Here is a 15,718-nt window from a genome sequence, read left to right as displayed (position 1 = left end):
TGCCCCGGCGGAGGCGGGTCTCCCCGGCTGGCTGGCTGGCTGGCGCTCCCTTCTCCGGCGGAAGAAAAAGGCGAGGCTGCTCGGCTGGCTCCGGGTGGGCTGCCGAAGCCCAGAACCAGCCAACCTCCGGGCCGCGCAGCTCTCCTGCTCTCCGAGCGCTGGGTTGCTTCTCCAGACTTGGGGCACTCCGCTTCCCATCCGGTTGGCGGATGATGGGAACTGGAGTGCCCTTCCTTGCCCTTGTCCTAGCGGGGCTTGGAAGGATCCCCTGCTTTTCACCACCCCCGCGCCCCTCTCTGGGAATCTGGAGCGTCAGCTTGCTTGCGGGATTCGGGGTTGCGCGGAAAGAGAAAAAACCCGCATCTCTTTGAACGTCTGAAGGGGGTCTTGGCTCTTTGCTTGGAGCCGTCGGGGGGGGGCCCTTTTCCCCTCCCTGCCTCCCTGCCTCCTTTGCGGAAGGGTTTGCATGCTGAGCGTTATCGATAGCGGGAAGATGATGGGATTAGTGAAAGGAAGAGGTGAAGGTGAAAGGAAGAGACTCTAGAAAGGGTGCAGAGAAGAGCAACCAAGATGATTGGGGGACTGGAGGCTAAAACATAGAGGGAACGGTTGCTGGAATTGGGTATGTCTAGTTTAATGAAGAGAGGACGAGGGGAGACATGATAGCAGTCTTCCAGTATCTCAGGGGCTGCCCCAAAGAAGAGGGAGTCAAGCTATTCTCCAAAGCGCCGAAAGGCAGGACAAGAAGCAACGATGGAAACTCATCAAGGAGAGAAGCAACCTGGAACTAAGGAGAAACTTCCTGATAGTGAGAACAATTAACCAGTGGAACAGCTTGCCACCACAGGTGGTGAATGCTCCAACACTGGAGGTTTTTAAGAAGAGACTGGACAGCCATTTGCCTGAAATGGTATAGGGTTTCCTGCCTGACCAGGGGGTTGGACTAGATGACCTCCAAGATCCCTTCCAACTTCTTCTTCTTCTTCTTCTTCTTCTTCTTCTTCTTCTTCTTCTTCTTCTTCTTCTTCTTCTTCTTCTTCTTCTTCTTCATCATCATCATCATCATCATTATTATTATTATTATTATTATTGTGTTGCGCTGAAACACCGGGGTGACCCCAGAGCGCAGTCAAGAGCTGAGCTTCCCTTGCTGCCCCCTAGCGGGCGTTCAGAGTATTCCTGCCAGATCCGGGAGCCCATCCAAGTATAAAGAGTTTGAAATTTCAAAACCAGGGCTCCACAGATTTGGCACCCAGACGTCTGATGGACTTCAGCTTCCAGGATTCCCTGGCCAGCGTGCTCTTAAAGTTGCCAAATTTGGAGACCCCCACCAGCTCTAAACTAGCTTAGCATCTTGGCTGTCCTTGGGTTGGACGCATTGTCGTAAGACTGAGGTCGGAGCCCCTTCTGGTGTCCTGAAATTGGACCTGGAAACTTGACTTTTCCCAAACTTTACCCAATGTGGTTTTCTTTCCAGCAACAGGGGAAAATGTGGGTCATTTTGGTTTCTCCTGCGATATCCTAATACAGGGGTCTTCAAACTTGGCCCTTTGATGACTTGTGGACTTCAACTTCCAGAATTCCTCAGCCAGGCACACTGGCTGAGGAATTCTGGGAATTGAAGTCCACAAGCAGGGGTCTTCAAACTTGGCCCTTTTATGACTTGTGGACTTCAACTCCCAGAATTTCTCACCCAGGCACGTGTGCTAAAGTCCACAAGTCATAAAAGGGCCAAGTCTGAAGACCCCTTGTCCTACTATTTACTGTAATTGACGATAATGGGCCACTCAGGGCAAAGATGAAAAGAAATCCATCAATCTTAATAAAGGAAATAAAGGAGCAAATGACAGCGGAGGGAGAACAATTGTATTGTTCAGGTAGTCCTCGCTTAACAACTGGCCGTCTAGCAGTCGTTCAAAGTTACCACAGACCTTCCCAGAACTATTTCTAAACTATTTTTAAAGTTCTGATGGCCGTAACCCATCCACCCCTTCCTGTGGTCATGGGATTGCATTTTGTGCGTTTGGCAACCGGACTAGTTGAACAACTGTGATGTTCATAGTTGGACTGATGCTCATAAAATCAGGCATGGTGCTGACTTAATGACCACTACACTTTATCGTAATTCCAGGCTTAATTATGTTCGTAAGTTTGAGGATTGCCTCTATTTCCTGCAGGATATGATATTGGATTTAAATTGGAAGCCGGTTTGGATTTATCCAATGAAGAGGGAGTTAATAATAGAACGAGAATAGATTGCAACCCTTTATAATATTCAGAATATAAATTGCCACCAGTGGAAAGGTGTCTGTGGGGAGTCTCAACCATCCAAGTCATGGTTATCCCATCCCAAAAGGTGCTTTCCGAAAGGCAACTGGATTTTCTTGTTTTGTGTGGTTTTTTTCCTTGGAAACATTTCACTTGTCAGCCAAGAAATTTCAATTCAATTCTTCGGAACTGAAGGAGCTTCTTGGATGAGAAGCAAAAGGTTTTCAAGGAAAAAAACCCAGGAAAGTTTAGTTGCCTTTCGAACAGCACTATTGGGACTGTGGAAAGATGGAAGATAACATACATACTGCTAGAATTGTTTAACTGGGTGAAATGGTGTATCTTTAGGTCAACCATCTTTGACTCAAAGTAACCCAAATGGTCTAACTTACAAGAAGGTGTCTAAAAGCTGGGATACGCGTGAGTGAGAAATTTGGAAGATTTTGGTTGCTTCAGTGCTGCCACACTGCCATAGCAACTGCTCAGAGGTTTAGTAGACTGATGCTGCCTTAGCCATCCGTTTAGCCAGATAAACGGGTCCCTCCATCAGCTACCAAAATAGTGGTCAAGCTGGTAGGAAACCAGAAGTTTCTCACTGATATTTTGCACATCCATCATTCTGTTTTGCTGTTTGATGATGCAACAGGCGACAGGTTATTTTGTAAGTATTTTTTTAAAAAAACTAGCTACTGTGTGGTAAATATCATTGGGGATGCAAAACTTGGGACAACCAATAGATGGCGGCAAAGCTTTTTAAATATATTTCTGCCGCCATCTAGTGGTCGTCTTGGAGACTTTTAGGCCAACCTGGGGCTTTATCGTAAATTTGCAATTAATATTAATATCGTATCAGCAAGAACCAAGCTGCGCAAAGCCAGGAATTGAAATTCATTTCTCATTGGGGGAACAGACTGCCTCTCAAAGGGAACAGACCCATAGCAAGCAGTCTAACGCTTAAATGCCCGCCCTTTGGAGAGATTAACGTCAGAGAATTCACGCATGCGCATTGTCACGAGGGTTTCCCTTGGAGGATGAAGTCCGTCCTTCTTACCTCGGCAGATCTGGCTCGCATGCGCATTTGGATCCTGGCAGTCATTCGCGCATGCGCACCACCGTTTCCTTTAACGGCGGTAGGAAGCTTGAGGTCTGTTGGGACAGACAGTAGAAACAGTTATCATTCTAGAGATAGTAAATTAGAGATGGTGATTTCATTATCTGGACGGAAGCTTTCTGGGTTCCTTTAACGACTTTGAAATGTTTGTTTTTCTCACTGGCAGTTTACATCAAACTTGTGTAAATTTATATATATATATGTATATAGTACTTGTATACACACATACATTTATTATTTATTTATTTATTATTTATTATTTGTTTGTTTGTTTGTTTGTTTGTTTATTTAGATTTATATACCGCCCTTTCCCGAAGGACTCAGGGCGGTTTACAGGGTATTTAAAAGAAAATCCATACAAAAGTTAAAACAATGTAAAAAGATTAAATGAAACCCTGAGAGAAAATAAAAACCCCAGTTAAAATTAAATATTAAAAATTCTCAGCCTGGGTAGTCCTTGACTTACGACCACAACTGAGCCCAGAATTTATGATGCTAAGTGAGACATTTGCACCATTTTACAACTTTTCCCGCCACGGTTGTTAAGTGAATCGCTGGAGTTGTCAAATTAGCAACCCGGTTGTTAAGCGAATCTGGCTTCCCCCATTGAATTTGCTTCTCAGAAAGTCGCAAAAGGGGATCACGTGACTTTGGGGCACTGTGACCGTCATAATTGCGTGTCAGTTGCCAAGCCACCCAAATGTAAATCGCATGACCATGGCGGGGTGGGGGCGGGAAATGCTGCAATGGTCGTTAAGTTGTGAAAAATGGTCATCTGTCCCTTTTTCCAGTGCCGTTGTATCTTTGAACGGTCACTAAGTGAACCGTCGTTAAGTCGAGGACTACCCGTACTTCATATATAAATTTGGAGAAAGAGAGCGTACGCATAAAGTGATTTTTTTTTTCACCCCTTCATTTCTACCTCCAGCGTATTGCAAACCGTTTAATTAGGATGGCGCCTTTGGCTCTTAATTGTTGCTAAGCACATTGATTGCTAAGCACATTGATTTGTGCTTAGAGTGTAAGCCGCCCTGAGCCTTCGGAGAAGGGCGGGATATAAATGGGATTAAAATAAATAAAATAAAATAATAAAACAATTAGGGGAGGGACAATTAGAAACTCGGATTCCCCTCGCCCAAGTCTCTCTTTCCGTCTCTGCCCCCTCTAGCCTTTCGTAGCTCTACGTGGCCCCGCCCACCAGCTCTCCCTCTTCCTCCCTCTCTGCCTCTCTGACTTCCGATCTTGAATGGGCTGCGCCTGCGCAGTGCCGCTTCTCCTGCAGCTGCTCGGCCGCTTCTTCCGGCCTCCCCAATCCCTGATGAGGTTCAAGCGCCGGGAGTCCCCCTCGGCTCCTTAGGCCCAGCGGGGCTGACCCTTGACCCCGGAAGTGAACAAGGGGCCTGGGCTCCTTTGACCCGCGGGGGCGCGCAGCGGGCCGGGGCCGCTGCGGATGAATGCTGGCCCCCCGTTTCCCCAGGGGAGCCCCGGGAATCGGAAGCCGACTCCCCTCCCCTCGCCCCCCGCGCCGGTAGCGGCCCAATCCTGGAAGAGGCCCCCATGGCCCAGGGGTGGAGGGGCCTCCCCCTCTAGGCAGCCTTGGGGGGCTCTGGTCACCCCTGCTGCCCCGCAGCCCCTTTGGGGGGGGCGGCCTCCCCTCCCAGCGGGATCCCCAGCCCTCGGGTGGCTCCCCCTGGGTCCGCCTCGGGGCGCCCCCATGGCCTGAGGGGCGGGGCTGAAGAGGAGGAGGAGGAGGAGCAGCAGCCAGAGAGGGGGGGGCCTTTCCAGCCGCCTGCCAGCCCTGCAGGGTGGTCCCAGCCGGCTGGTGAGCCATTGGAAGTCCAGGAAGGGCCGGTGGGCTCTCCCAGCCGGGATTCCAGAGGGGCAGAGCCGGGTTCTGGATTCCCCAGCCCTTCCAGATCATGGGACTCAAGCTGCCTTAATGAAGGCCCCTGGGAGATCCAGCTGGGCAGTGGTGTTCCCTCTGGAGGAGGACGACGAGGAAGACGAAGAGGAGGAGGCGGAGGAGGAGGAGGCAGAAGAGGCGGCCCCACCGTGGATATGGGGTCTCAGGTCCTCCAGATCTTACGCCAGGGCGTCTGGGCTTCGCTGACCGGCGGCTGGTTCTTCGACCCGCATCAAAGCACTTTCTCCAACTGCTTTCACCTCTACACCTGGATCTTTCTGCTCACCCTCCCTTTCCTGCTGTACATGGTGAGTCTGGGGGAGGTCACCAACCTGGCTAGGTTGGGAAAAATCTGGGCCGGTGGGTTAACTTCGGTAGCTAATTCCCTCCTCCGCTGGTGAATTTCTGGACTCGCTTTCTGGAAGATGTGCAGGTGGTTCTCCACTTACGAGCCAACGTGGAGCCCAAGGTGTCTGTTGCTAAGCGAGACATTCATTAAGCCAGCCTTGCCTCGCTTGATGGCCGTTCTTGTCGCTGTTGCTAAGGGAGTCGCCCTGAGTGGTTAAGTCAGTAAAAAAAATTGGTTGCTAAATCAAACGTGTGTAAAGTGAGTTTTGCTCCGTTTTACGACCTTTCTCACCACCGTTGTTAAGTGAATCATCCCAGTGGTTTAGTTAGTAACACCGTTGTTAAGTGAATCTGGCTTCCCTGTTGACTTTGCTTGTCAGAAGGTCGCAAAAGGGGGGGAAATCACAGGACACCGGGATACTGCAAGCGTCATAAATGTGAATCAGTGGCCAAGTGTCTGAATTTTGATCACCTGACCGTGGGGATTCTGCAAGGTTCGTAAGTGTGCAAAACTGCTGTAAGTCGCTTTTTTCAATGCCGGTCACTGTTGTAAGTAGAAGACTACTTCCACTTCCTTCCTGAAATGCCTCTCCTCTCTTCGTTCGCTTCCTGTTTTTCCCCCCTTCCTTCAAGACACATAAAAATGACAGTTAGGCTCCTGTCCCATTTTAGCCAGTGCTTGGAAAGGAGCTACTGACAGGATGCTGGTCTAATCCAGCCTAGCTTCTTGCTCTGATGGGGCAGTTTTCCAATTGATGCTGTGTAGTGGCTTACTCAGCCTTTCACATGCTTTACCTATCATTTCCCCAGAGGGGTTATTCGACCTCGGCACTTCCTACATAGCCAAGACAGTTCTTGGCCCTGGGAGATGATTACTCAAGTTGCATTTCCTAAATGGACGCAATGCTCGGTGTTGGGTGTAGCTTCTTGGAAAAATGCAATGTGGTTGATACCTGCCATGACATGAGGGCAGCGTGGAGGGCAAGCGTCATAAATGTGAATCAGTGGCCACACTTAGCAATCCTTCAGACAGAAATAATGGCATTTACTATATATATATATATGGAGGGTTACAATAGTAACAGTTTTAACGGTGGTCTATTCTGAGCCTCCTGTCTGGTTGGTGCCCGGAATGTCGGATTCCCGAAACCCATCCTGTTGAACAAGGGCAAAAATAAACTGCAGATAATTTCAGTGCATTAAGGAATCAATAAGCATGCTATAAAGATTCTGAAGGTTGGATTCTGATATCAATTAGTTGTGATGATGGTCCAGAGTTTCGCTTTCGTAGCCTGGATTAAAGCTGCATTGCTTTTCCAAAATAAGAAGCCGGAACAGGGCAATTATAAAACTTAGGTTGAATTTCAAGACAAGCAAGACAGCAGTTGAGCGCCCCGAATTGTTGGTTTTGAAAACTGGTTAGTGCACATGGCTGAGTGTATAAAGTTTTCTTCCTGGGGACCCAAAGCTCAGTTCTTCCTCGCCGTTCTGAAGCGGGGGCTGGATCCAACATGGGTACCTTCCAGATGCGTGGAATTCTATTCCCAGATTTCCCCAACCACCAGGACCATTGCTTGAATTGATTTACTGCAAATAAAGAGCCTTGGTGGAGCAGTGGGCTGATGCCTCCTTAAGTAACACCAGCTGCCTGCAATTAATGCAGGTTCGAGTCCCACCAGGCTCAAGGTTGACTCAGCCTTCCATCCTTCCGAGGTAGGTAAAATGAGGACCCAGATTGTTGGGGGCAATTAAGCTGACTTTGTAAAAATGCCGCTGGGGGGGTGTGTGAAAGCCCTAATAAGCAGGCATATACATAGAATGAAGGCTATTGCTAAGCACATTGATTTGTGTTTCTTAGATTGTAAGCCGCCCTGAGTCTTCAGAGAAGGGCGGGATATAAATCGGATTAAAAAAATAATAATAAGTCAAGTGATGTCTGCTGATCTGGGCTAGGAAGCAGATTAGGAAAAGTTTTGGAAAAGAATCGCTCTGAAAGCGGAGTCAACATGTGGTGGTGTTATAGAGCCAGTTTGCTATAGAAGTGAAGGTGCAGGTGCTGGCCTAGAAACCAGGAGATGGTGAGTTCTAGTTCTACCTTAGAGGAAAGCTGGCTGGGTGACTTTGGGCTAATCACCAGGAGACAGTGAGTTCTAGTCCCACCTTACGCATGAAAGCCAGCTGGGTGACTTTGGGCCAATCACCAGGAGACGGTGAGTTCTAGTCCCACCTTAGCCGTGAAAGCTGGCTGGGTGACTTTGGGCCAATCACCAGGAGACGGTGAGTTCTAGTCCCACCTTAGCCATGAAAGCCAACTGGGTGACTTTGAGGCCATCACTCTCCTTCTCACCAACCCACCTCACAGGGTTTGTGGTTGTGGGGAAAATAGGAAAAGGAAGGAGTGTTAGGTTTGCCCACTGTCTTGAGTTAAGCAGAGGCAAGGGCGAACATCGAATAAATAAATAAAAATAAATCAATGGAAACATCCGGTTTTGCGGAAACAAGCCGTGGGCTGAATCTTGATAATTTAAATAGGTGAGTGAGCATGTCAAGAGTGCGGACAACGCAAGGCTCGAATCAATCTCTTCTACGTTTAAGACAATATTTTCTTTAAAGGGAAATAGCAGTAGTCCCGTTCGAACAAAAGTATGTGGAAAAGAAAGTGTGAAACCTGTTCTCTCTTGTTCCAAAATGCAAGACGCGGAATGGTGGGTTTTAGTTACAGAAAGCCGATTTCAATTGAACGATGGGGGGTGGAATCCACTTCTAGATAAAAAGAGGAATTGGTGGCCCAGAGGAGTGTTTAGATTCCCCTTTAGATACAGGTCGTCCTCCACCTACAGCTACAATTGAGGCCAAAATTTCTGTTGTTAAGTGAGACGTTTGTTAAATGAGATTTCCCCCCCCCCCCATTTTATAACCTTCCTCGCCACCGTTCTTAAGTGAACCCTCACAGTTTTTAAGTCAGTAGCAAGGTTGCAAGTGAATCTGGCTTTCCTCATTGACTTCGCCTGTCCGAAGGTCGCAAAAGGGGATCACAAGACCCCGGGCACTGCAAACCGTCATAGATACGAGTCAGTTACCAAGCGTCTGAATTTGATCACGTGACCAACGGTCGTCAGCGTGAGAAACCGCTCGTAAGTCGCTTTCTTCCGTGCCTTTGCAACTTCGAATAGCCATTCAAAGAATTGCTGTAAAGCGAGGACGGCCTGTATTTTTAAGCCAAAACTGGACAGAGAGTTTTAAAGATTATTTTGGATTTGCATCCCTGCCCAGACAAAGAAGTGGGATTCGGTCACCTGGACGGCGTTTTCTTCCAGCTCTGTGGCTTTTTTTTTTTTTTTGAATTTTAAAAAATAACACGGCCGGCCGTCCCTTGGCACGGCATTCGTGAAAGGATTAAAGCAGTCAAAACAAACAGCCTTTTCCCAGTTGGGAAGCCATGAAAAATGTCTAGGAAATACAGCGAAAGAGAAGGGACAAGGTCAAGGCAGGAATTCCATCTCTAATCTGAAATCCAGTTTCTCCAAAGTGGCCCAGATTTTATTACAGTGTTTTTAAGAGGCATCCCTGCCTAACATTTCCTCTTAACAAAAGTCCTCGATTCGCAACCACGACTGAGGCCCCACATTTTTGTTGCTAAGCGAGACAGCTGTTAAATGAATTTGGCCCCGTTTGAAGAAAAAAAAGCATCATTGGGACAAGTGCGTCCTCAATTTATAACGTTTTGATTAGTGACCAACGTTAAAAACAGTAGCGGAAAAGAAATGAATGTTTTTCACACTTACAGGTGTGTTTGCAGCCTCTCCCTGGTCCCGTGTCTCAGGGTTGTGTAGTCACCTTTTGCGACCTTGCGACAAGCAAGGCCCACAAGGGGTCATGTGATCCTACATATAACCTTCCTAGCAAGCTGCCAACAAGCGAAGTCAGTGGGGGCGGGGGCGGGGGGAGGAAGCCCGATCCAGTGAACAACTGCGTGATTTACTTAGCGACCGTGGGAAAGCAAGGTTGCAAAACGGAGCCAAACTCGCTTTAGGACAATTTTGGGCTCCATTGCGACCATACGGCGAAGCCTCCCTCCTTGTGCAACCCCGAGATGTTTCTGGATGTTTTTCCAGCTTCGGATTTTGGAGACCTTTTTTTTGTTTGGTTTTTGGGTTTTTTTGGCAGCCCACGCCTTGCGACATTGCAGCCCAGTGTGTAGCTGGCGTCGGCAGCACCGCGTCACTCACACACCTATTTTAGGGTAAGAGCTGCGAAAGATGCAGAGATACACCTCACCTCCTGTCTTTCCAGTGGGGAGACTCAAATCCTCCGTTGGAGCTCTTCTCCCACGTCCCGTCTAGCCCTTCTTTGCGCTGGTCCTTACTTTTTATTTATTTTATTTTTATTTTAATCCCATTTATATCCCACCCTTCTCTGAAGACTCAGGGCGGCTTACAATTTAAGCACAAATCAATGTGCTTAGCAATAGCTTTCATTCTATGTAGACCAGGGGTCTTCACACTTGGCCCTTTTATGACTTGTGCACTTCAACTCCCAGGATTCCTCAGCCAGGCGTGCCTGGCTGAGGAATTCTGGGAGTTGAAGTCCACAAGCAAGGGTCTTCATACTTGGCCCCTTTATTGACTTGTGGACTTCAACTCCCAGAATTCCTCAGCCAGGCACATGGAGGCAGACTAGAATACAGTTTAACAGAGCTGGAAGGGACCTTGGAGGTCTTCTAGTCCAACCCCATGCTCAGGCAGGAGCCCCTATCCTATTTCTTCTTGAAAACCTCCAGTGACGGAGCACCCACAACCTCTGGTGGCAGGTTGTTCCACTGGTTAATTGTCCTCACTGTCCGAAAGTTTCTCCTTAATTCCAGGTTGCTTCTCTCCTTGATTAGTTTCCCTCCATTGTTTCTTGTCTTGCCTTCTGGGGCTTTGGAGAATAATTTGACCCCCTCTTCTTTGGAGCAGCCCCTCAAATATTGGAAGACTGCTATCTTATCATCGAGTCCCCAACGGAAGCCAACATTCCCGCTCAGTTGGCTGTCACCCCTAAATAGCTACACAAAACTATTGATTCCCAAACCTGAATAAATTACCCCAAATTGGCCGAAAGAAGTTTTTCTCTTGGGTACCGACACACAACCTCTTTATCCTTCACAACAGGGACATTTCAATGGACTTAAAGGTTGCCACGCGCACTAAAATGTGTCTGAAAATCTCCCCAAGGTGTCCCATTCAGGCAAAAATCAAGGAAATTGTCAGTGACGGTGGGGCTGCAGTGTGTGGCAAGCGCTCTGTCTCCCGGGATCCACCCGATCCCCTTTCGCCCCCCCTTCGAATAAGCAAGAGTCAGTGGGGAGGCCGGGTTCCCTTTGCAACTGTGTGTGACTCACTCAAGAAATGCCGCGTCGTAAAATGAGGCGAAGCTCACGTTAACAACGCTCTCGCCTAGCGGTGGAAATTTGGGGCTCGGGTGTGGTCGTAAGCCGAGGACTCCCTACAGGATCCGGCTTCAGACAGCGACGCAGTGCTGGGCCGACTCGGTGTGAATGCAGACAACCGGACGGGCGTCGTTTTTCTCACACGTCTCCCAGTCCGGCGTCACGGACACAGAGGTTGAAGGAGGTCGTGTTTGCTGGATGTGAGACACACACACACCCCATATTCACTTTGTGACCTTCTCCTTTGGCAGGTGATGCCCCCCAGCATCATGGTGGCGGGAATTTACTGTACAGTGGTGGCCGTCTTCTTCACTACGGTCAAAACCGTCAACTACCGTCTCCACACCATGTTTGACCAAGGGGAGATCGTGGAAAGAAACTCGGTCCTGGTGGAATCTGGCAAGGCCGAAGAGAGAGACGCAGCGGACGACGACAATTTGACCAGGTGAGCGAAAGGCAGCAAGGACAGGCAAGTCCTCGGCTTACGACGCTCCGTGTAGTGACTGCTGGGACAGCTGGCCGGAAAGAACAGGAGCCATTCAAATGCGCGAATAGCGGTAGGGATGCCTCTTACGCAGGCAGTCCTCGGCTTACAACAGAGCATTTAGTAACCGTTCGAAGTTACAACAGGGCTGCGGTGGTGGGGGGGGAGAAGTGACCTACGGCCCTTTTTCACACTTAACGACCGTTGCGGCCTCCCCACGGTCAGGGGTTCAAGATTCGGACGCTTGGCAACTGACTCGTCTTTATGACGGTGGCAGTGTCTCCCAGCGGTCACGTGATCCCCTTTGGCGATCTTCTGACCGGCCAAGTCAGTGGGGAAGCCGGATTCGCTTAGCGACCGTGTGACTAATTTATCCACTGCTGTGATTCACTTAACAACTAAGGCAAGAAAGGTCGTAAGGTGGGGCAAGTGTCCCATCACTTAACAGACATCTCGCTTAGCAAAAGAAACGTTGGGCTCAATTGCGGTCGTAAGTCGAGGACCGCCCGCATGAGGCTAAAGGTCGGCAGCCAAGGAAGGATAGAAGAACAGCCATCCCAAGCTTTAGGGATGAACAAAGGGCTCCTAACGGCCTGAATAGCCAGAAGGACTTGCAGGATTTGGGTCTGGCTAGTCTAGAGAAAAGAAGGACTAGGGGGGACATGATAGCAGTCTTCCAGTATTGGAGGGGCTGCCAAAAAGAAGGGGGGGGTATCAAGCTATTTTCCAAAGCACCAGAGGGAAGGACAAGAAACAACGGATGGAAACTCATCAAAGAGAGAAGCAACCTGGAACTAAGGAGAAACATCCTGACTGTTAGAACAATTAACCAGTGGAACCACCTGCCTCCAGAAGCGGTGAATGTTCCAACACTGGAAGTTTTCAAGAAGAGACTGGACAGCCATTTGTCTGAAATGGTATATAGGGTTTCCTGCCAGAGCAGGGGGTTGGACTAGATGACCTCCAAGGTCCCTTCCAATTCTGGTATCCCTCCTTCCTTCCTTCCTTCCTTCCTTCCTTCCTTCCTTCCTTCCTTCCTTCCTTCCTTCCTTCCTTCCTTCCTTCCTTCTCCTTCCTTCCCCATCACTGGAAGCTTTTAAGAAGAGTCTGGACAGCCATTTGTCTGAAACGGTTACAGGGTCTCCTTCTGGAGCAGGGGGTTGGACTAGAAGACCTCCAAGGTCCCCTTCCAACTCTGTTCTGATGGATTGATCTCCTCTTTTTCCCTGTAGGGATCCCGGAGGAGTCGAGATGACGGTTTTCCGCAAAGTAAGCTCCACTCCGCCGGTGAGGTGCAGTTCGCAGCATTCCGTCTTTGGCTTCAACCAAGTCATGGTAAGGGGGGGGGAGAAAATTCGGGTCGAATGGCCCAGCCTTCCCCGCAGTCCTGCAGACGTCCCGCCCTATAAACATCTCCAATTAAATAAATTAAATAAATACATTTCGCTGCTCTTCAGCACAGTTCGGTTCTACAGATAGTCTTCAACATACGGCCACAGTTGACCCCCCAAATTCAAGTGAGACATTTGCTAACTGAGCTTTGCCCCCATTTTTACGACCTTCCTCGCCAGGGTCGTTAAGGGAATCACCGCATTTATTAAGTTAGGAACACCGTCGTTAAGCGAATCTGGCTTCCCCATGGCTTGTCAGAAGGTCGCAAAAGGAATCACGTGACACACACACACACACACACACACACACACACACACACCCTTTCTGGGACACTGTGACCGTCATAAATATGAGTCAGTTGCCCGGCATCTGAATTTTGCTCACGACGGTGTGGATGCTGCGGCGGTCGTAAAGATGAGCCGGTTGTCAAGAATCCGATTTTTGACCCCGCGGCCGTGCGGATACTGCAACGGTCGCGGGTGGGAAAAACGGTCACAAGTCACATATTTTTCAGCATCGTAACTTTGAACAGTCGCGAAACGGGCTGTGATAAACCGAACGCCACCTCCGCCGTAGTAGAAATCAGTTGTAGATTTGGGTCCCGTAATAATTATTCCTCGGGAAGAGTATTTGTGCCTCAGGTTGAACTGTGGGGTCAGCTTGATCTCTTGAGATTCGTTAATTTCCATGGTTTAAGGCAGCCGCCCCCAAGCTTTATGGCACCAGGGACCGGCTGGGTTTTTTTTTTTGGAAGGCAGTTTTTCCCCAGACTGGGTGGAGGGAGCAGGTAAACCTAGATTCCTCCTAGGTGCAATTTACAGTAGGTTTCCCATGAGAATCTAATGCCTGATGATCAGAGGTAGAAGTGAAATGATGATGCTATTTGTGAAGGGGATTGCAAATACAGACGAGGTTTCGCTCACTCGCTTGGCCCTCACTTCCAGCTGTACGGCCCAGTTCCTAACTGGCCACAGACCGGTACTTGTCTGTGACCCGGGGGTTGGGGACCCTTGGTTAAGGGGGTTTGCGTGTTGTACGAACGAAACTCTTGGTGGGGGGTTGGACTAGATGACCTACAAGGTCCCTTCCAACCTATTCTATTTTATTCTGCTCTATTCTATTCATTATTCATTATTCTTATTCTTATTCTATTCTATTCTATTCATATTCCATTCTTTTAAATTCTATTCCATTCTATTCCATTCTATTCTATTCTATTCTATTCTATTCTATTCTATTCTATTCTATTCTATTCTATTCTATTCTATTCTATTCTATTCTATTCTATTCTATTCTATTCTATTCTATTCTATTCTATTCTATTCTATTCTATTCTGTCCCGTTCCGTTCCGTTCCATTCCATTCCATTCTCCCTTAATTCTATTGTATTCTATTGTATTCTGTTCTGTTCTGTTCTTTCCATATTCTATCCCGTCCCGTCCCATCCCGTCCCGTCCCGTTCTATTCTATTCTCCCTTAATTCTATTCTATTCTTTCCATATCCCATCCCATCCCATCCCATTCTGTTCTGTTCTGTTCTGTTCTGTTCTTCATAAACTTGGCTTTTCTGAAGTGACATTAAACCTGGATGCAGAGTATTCAAAGATCTTATTTATGCGTCAAAAAGCTCACTGCTCAAGAAAAAAACAAACCACCTGGAGGCACTCATTTGGGAAGGGCAGTAGAGAAATTTAATAAAGCAATAAAACAAATGAAAAGAAATAAATAAATGTAACAAGCTCCTCCCTTCTTCTAGGGGACTTTGGTTCTGCCCAGCTTGTGCTATTTTGCGAGCTATTTTGCAGCAGGCTGTGTAGGTTCCCGGATATCCGTCCATGACAGCTTTAAAACCGGTGGACTTCAACTCCCAGAATTCCCCCACCCATAACGGCTAGCTGGGGCATTCTGGGAGTTGCAGCCCAGCAATCTTAAAGTTGCCTAGGCTGGCCGTCCTTCTGTAGATGACAATCTAAAAATAAATGAATAAAAAAATAAAAAAATAGGAACAGCACATGGGTCTTTCTGCGGGGACGTTTCCCCACCTTTCCATCTCCGTAGATATTCTTTGGCAGGGCAAAGCAGTTGAGGTCTGATCCGTTGCTCTTTTTTGTGTCTCCTAGGATCTGCTGCCCCACTTGGAAGATGGAGGAGCCATCCGAGGTAAGCCGTGGAGAAAGGCAGGGGCCACAATGCCACCCCTCCCCCTCGGTTGTTGCTGTCGTTGTTAGCTGCGAAGTCGTGTCCGACCCATCGCGACCCCATGGACCACGTTCCTCCAGGCCTTCCTGTCCTCCACCATTTTCTGGAGTCCATTTAAGCTCACGCCTCCCGCTTCAGGGACTCCATCCAGCCACCTCCTTCTCTGTCGTCCCCTTCTTCTCTTGCCCTCAACCTTTCCCAGCATTAGGCTCTTCTCCAGTGAGTCCTTCCTTCTCATTAGGTGGCCAAAGTATTTGAGTTTTAGCTTCAGGATCTGGCCTTCTAAAGAGCAGTCGGGGTTGATCTCCTCTAGGACCGACTGGTTTGATCGCCTTGCAGTTCAAGGGACTCGCAGGAGTCTTCTCCAGCACCATAGAATAGAATGAATAGAATAGAATAGAATAGAATAGAATAGAATAGAATAGAATAGAATAGAATGTAGAAAAATAGAATAGAATAGAAGAATAGAATAGAATAGAATAGAATAGAATAGAATGTAGAAAAATAGAATAGAATAGAAGAATAGAATAGAATAGAATAGAATAGAATAGAATAGAATAGAATAGAATAGAATAATGAATA

The 15,718-nt window shown here is 48.1% G+C and overlaps 1 protein-coding gene across 2 annotated transcripts in view; it reads left to right on the top strand.

Annotated features, from left to right (window-relative positions):
• Positions 1-4,686: 4,686 nt before the first annotated feature.
• The window catches only part of PCNX3 (pecanex 3), a 50,939-nt gene continuing 39,907 nt past the window's right edge, over positions 4,687-15,718 (top strand). For both annotated transcript variants that reach the window (XM_081340900.1, XM_081340899.1), the window contains exons 1-4: positions 4,687-5,590; positions 11,313-11,506; positions 12,778-12,880; positions 15,058-15,097. In XM_081340900.1, the coding sequence (XP_081197026.1) occupies positions 5,438-5,590; positions 11,313-11,506; positions 12,778-12,880; positions 15,058-15,097 (490 nt within the window). In that variant the 5' untranslated portion in view covers positions 4,687-5,437. The remainder of the gene's footprint in view (positions 5,591-11,312; positions 11,507-12,777; positions 12,881-15,057; positions 15,098-15,718) is intronic.

The sequence above is a fragment of the Vipera berus genome, assembly GCF_964194415.1.
Source record: "Vipera berus genome assembly, chromosome: 16".
Lineage (NCBI taxonomy): Eukaryota > Metazoa > Chordata > Lepidosauria > Squamata > Viperidae > Vipera > Vipera berus.
Note: the sequence above shows the minus strand (reverse complement) of the source record. Positions and strands in the feature narration are given on the sequence as shown.